Genomic DNA, 3,977 nt, shown 5'->3' with positions numbered 1-3,977 from the left:
TTGTTCGTATGTCATCGTTCACTACGGCTGTTCATATGGGATCGTATGTGCTATGGTGAATTTACTTTACGAAGCCCAATTTAAAGTCATAGAGCTTAGCCATTAAAAATGGACCTTTGGGAATAAAGATGAAGGAGAAATTGTAGGACTTCATCTGCTACAATGAATTGTATTGTAACCAAGTTTGATGGCACATGAAAGATCAGTAGTGTTTTCTATACAATTGTGATGCTGTGGTGGTAAAACATGTTTATAAACACAAGGCCTGCAAGCACAATCTAGTCAAACCTATCCAGGGTGAAATAAAGTAAGAGTCAGCTCCTCCTGATTGAAACCACACAAGCTTAGAACACGGTTTGATTTGGACGGACTCGTGCTCCATTGAGGAATATTTCAACTACGATTTGATTGAGCCCGCGCGTCATGGTACAAAGTTTGAAGCAAATTGAAGTTCCATCCCATTCCCACCTCAATAAGCATATATATGCATCCTTGATAAAGTTGGAAACGATATGATTATTAGGCTACTACACCTTAGTGTAAGCAGTATAATTGATTAATGTTCATCGACTATGAAGCATAATTAAGATTTTTCATTTACGCAAAAATCAACAGTTTATCAATTACTAATTGAGCATCAAAAACTTGAATTGGTTGCAATACACACATTCTGCAAATCTTGCAACAGAAATTAATTAGCTTTGTACATGTACAACAAATTCACACACAAAAAAGTGAGAAATCACACAATCAAAACTATTTTCAAGGTTAGGTCACAGTAGAGAAATAAAGCAGCAAGTTCTGTGCTAAATACTCATAACACGGTCTAATGTTGTGTGAAGATCACTTGCAAAGAATCTTTAGGCTCTCGAAGCAACTTCTCTTTCTTGGTGATAGAAAAGCATCTCCTCCCACATCATCTCTCTGATCGCGTCTTCCTCGACATCGTCATCAAAACCAAGATCGACGGCACCATTGGCAGCAGGATCAAACAGGGGGTCGTAGAATGAAGCCATATAAGGATGTTGCAGTGCCTCAGTGACATCGATTCTCTTTGATGGATCAAAAACTAACATCTTCTTAAGCAAGTCGATGGCCAAGGGATTGGCATGGGGGTATATGCTAGCTAAAGGAATGCCGAGACTAAGTGGCAGTGACTTGATGTACTTGCGAGCATGTTCATTGTCAACAAAGTTGAGATCAGCATCTCCCTTAACGCCAAGAACACTAACAATGAGCTCGAGCTGGTTGATATCATCAGTGCCGGGAAAGAGAGGTCTGCGCCCAAGTAGCTCAGCTAGAATGCAACCGACAGACCACATATCAATGGAAGTATCGTATCTATTTGAGCAAACGAGCAGCTCTGGTGCTCGATACCATTGAGTAGCAATATATGAACTCATTCCTCGGCCACTCCGAGTCATGGAACGAGCCAGTCCGAAATCACCGATCTTAAGCTTGCAATCGGCGCCATTGACAAATAGGTTCTCTGGCTTCAAGTCTCTGTGAATTACGTTGGCCGAGTGAAGATACTTCAGTCCTCGAAGCAACTACATTAAGAAAATTAATTCATTGTTATTGATTATATTGTAGGTAATAAATTCTTCTATATATATATATAGTCTTTTTTCCAATTAATATTTTCATAGTGAATGCATACCTGAAAGAGGAAGTATCGACATTGGTAATCGGAAAGAGGCTGAGGTGTTTGGATGATCTCGCACAAATCCGTATCCATAAGTTCAAAGACAAGGTAAACGTCTCTAAATGATCTCCTGTTGGGAGGTATCATGACGTCCTTCAATGCGATGATATTATCATGCTTCAGCTGTCTCAAAAGCTTGATCTCCCTCAGAATCCTCAATGGACGGATGGGATTTTCAAAGGTGTTCATTATCTTCTTGATAGCAACTTTCTCTTTTGTTTCACGGTCAATCGACGAACAGACGATGCCATAAGCGCCTCTCCCAATGGGCTCGATAGGTATATATTTAGTATCGATCTCAAATAGTACAGTTCGCCCGATAGTGTAATAGCTCTTTTCTTTATTCTCAAAACCTGGTGGAGGATGCGCTACCGATACCATAGCCATGTCCTGTATATCCAACGAAAGGAGCAAACAATATTAAGATATAGTGCTCTACTATTTAAGGATATTAATTCAGAGAATGAGATTAATTCATAAAAGATATATTGGCCGATCGATATCTAGCTACAAGGTTTTATGTTGATTTTATTCAGGAACCATATTTCACACATCAATCACAAATCAAATCTGACAGCAAGGAGATGAGCAGTAAGACTTACTGGGTGCCGAGCGAGAGCAAGAAGTCTGTGGAGAATCCCGCAAAACAAGTGCAGATATGAAGTGATCGCTCGATTCAGAAGACGAAAAAGTTAAGGCGACGCAGATGTTTGTAATCTCAGTGGCTAGCGATATTTTATAGTGTGTCAGGAGAGAGCTATGTTTTCGTAAAGTCAGTTCTTAAACTCTAATTTGACATTAATTTATTAGGAATAAGATCGAGATTCTCGGAACTAATCTTCTTATATTTCCAGATTTGTATTTAGAGTAACTTTTTAAAAACTAATTATTATTATTATTTGAAATTCTAAAATGTGACAAATGCCTCATTCAAAAGTTTGTCGTTTTTCAATTTTAAAATTGACATTAATTTCTAGATTTGTTTCCAAATATACAGTATAGTTTAATAATAATAATTATTTTCTGCTTAAGATTCAAATCTGGTAATATCTTTGCTCCGAAAATCTAGAACCGAGACAAAATAGGAAAAAACGTGTGTTTCTCGAAAAATATTTGTAGAAAACTGTGATTTAATATTCTCGAAAAATTACTTAAGTTATTGTGCATTTTCTTTATTAAATATACTTACCCCTTAAAAAAAAATAAATCATTAAATTGGTAAAAGTGGTAATAGACTTATATTTTTCGACAATTTACCAAAATGCATAGATGATTTTGTATTTTTTTTTGTCTATTTCAGTACTTGATTTTGGAATTATCCAAACAACTTAATCTCACTAACTCCATTTTTCATTTTATCCTCCTCCCTCCTCTCTTATTGTTCATCCAAAAATTGGCATCACAAGACCATATTGTCCTTGTGCCCCTCTCTCGATCTCCTCCCTTTTTGCCTTCTCGTCTTTCTTCTCTTGAGCGCCACGCGTGACAGGAAAGGCCATCTCGAGTTCTGTGACTAGGAGATCCTGATGAGCCCCAATGTCAGTGAGGACAATTAGAAATCCTCGCAGGAGCACAACTCTACTAACGAAGCCATCATGCTTGACTACTTCATGTTAGATTTGTGCGAGAAGCACCTTAAAGGAGTCTCCTTTAATGGAATTGCCACAATTTCATTAAAGGAGACTCCTTTTGTTGGATCGTGAAACGTCGATAGAGGGAGGGGGGTGAATATCGATTCGAAAAACAACGAGTATAAACGCAGCGGAATAATAAAAACTGAGACAAACTGAACACGGTGTTTTTTACTTCGTTCGGAGCCTGTGACGACTCCAACTCGAAGGCCCGTACTCCGTGAGTACTTTCGTTGGGCAATCACTACCAGTTTGAAAATGATTACACTTAATAGTACAGAAATGCTAGTAAAATAAAGAAAAGTACTGACAAGAATTAAAGAAAAAAGAAAGGAGCGTATTGTCGGATCTTTGTTAGCGTCGCTGGAGCGCAGAGCAGTAGAGCAAGCAGTAGAAGACTTTCTTTCTGTTATATATTTGAGCTCCCCTATGACCCTTCTTTTATATGAAGCTCGGGGCGCCCCGGATCCCTTCCGGGCGCCCTGGTGGGACGTGGCAGGTCCAACCATCAAGCTCCACGTGGCGACGCGCGAGTTTGGATAAAACTTACCTCCGGGCGCCCGAATCCCTTCCGGGCGCCCGGACCTCCTATTTCCAGGAACTCCTTCCCTTGCAAAATACAGTTAGTCCGAGGCAAATAT

General features: G+C 39.1%; 1 protein-coding gene across 1 annotated transcript; it reads right to left on the bottom strand.

Moving 5' to 3' along the window:
* Positions 1-860: 860 nt before the first annotated feature.
* On the bottom strand, positions 861-2,086 carry LOC122031521 (mitogen-activated protein kinase 3-like). The gene is made up of 2 exons (XM_042590627.1): positions 1,661-2,086; positions 861-1,550 (listed from the first exon to the last, which is right to left on the bottom strand). The coding sequence occupies exons 1-2, from the start codon at positions 2,084-2,086 to the stop codon at positions 861-863; spliced, it is 1,116 nt and encodes a 371-aa protein (XP_042446561.1).
* Positions 2,087-3,977: the final 1,891 nt, after the last annotated feature.

This window comes from Zingiber officinale, chromosome 11A (genome assembly GCF_018446385.1).
Source record: "Zingiber officinale cultivar Zhangliang chromosome 11A, Zo_v1.1, whole genome shotgun sequence".
Classification (NCBI taxonomy): domain Eukaryota; kingdom Viridiplantae; phylum Streptophyta; class Magnoliopsida; order Zingiberales; family Zingiberaceae; genus Zingiber; species Zingiber officinale.
This window is presented reverse-complemented; position numbering and strand designations above follow the sequence as displayed.

What these genes read in the sequence shown, in the direction of transcription:
- LOC122031521 (XM_042590627.1), bottom strand. Translation starts at nt 2,086, where the DNA reads ATGGTATCGGTAGCGCATCCTCCACCAGGTTTTGAGAATAAAGAAAAG. An exon ending in GTCGATACTTCCTCTTTCAG is followed by an intron (nt 1,551 to 1,660) that starts GTATGCATTCAC and finishes TTCTTAATGTAG; the next exon opens with TTGCTTCGAGGACTGAAGTA.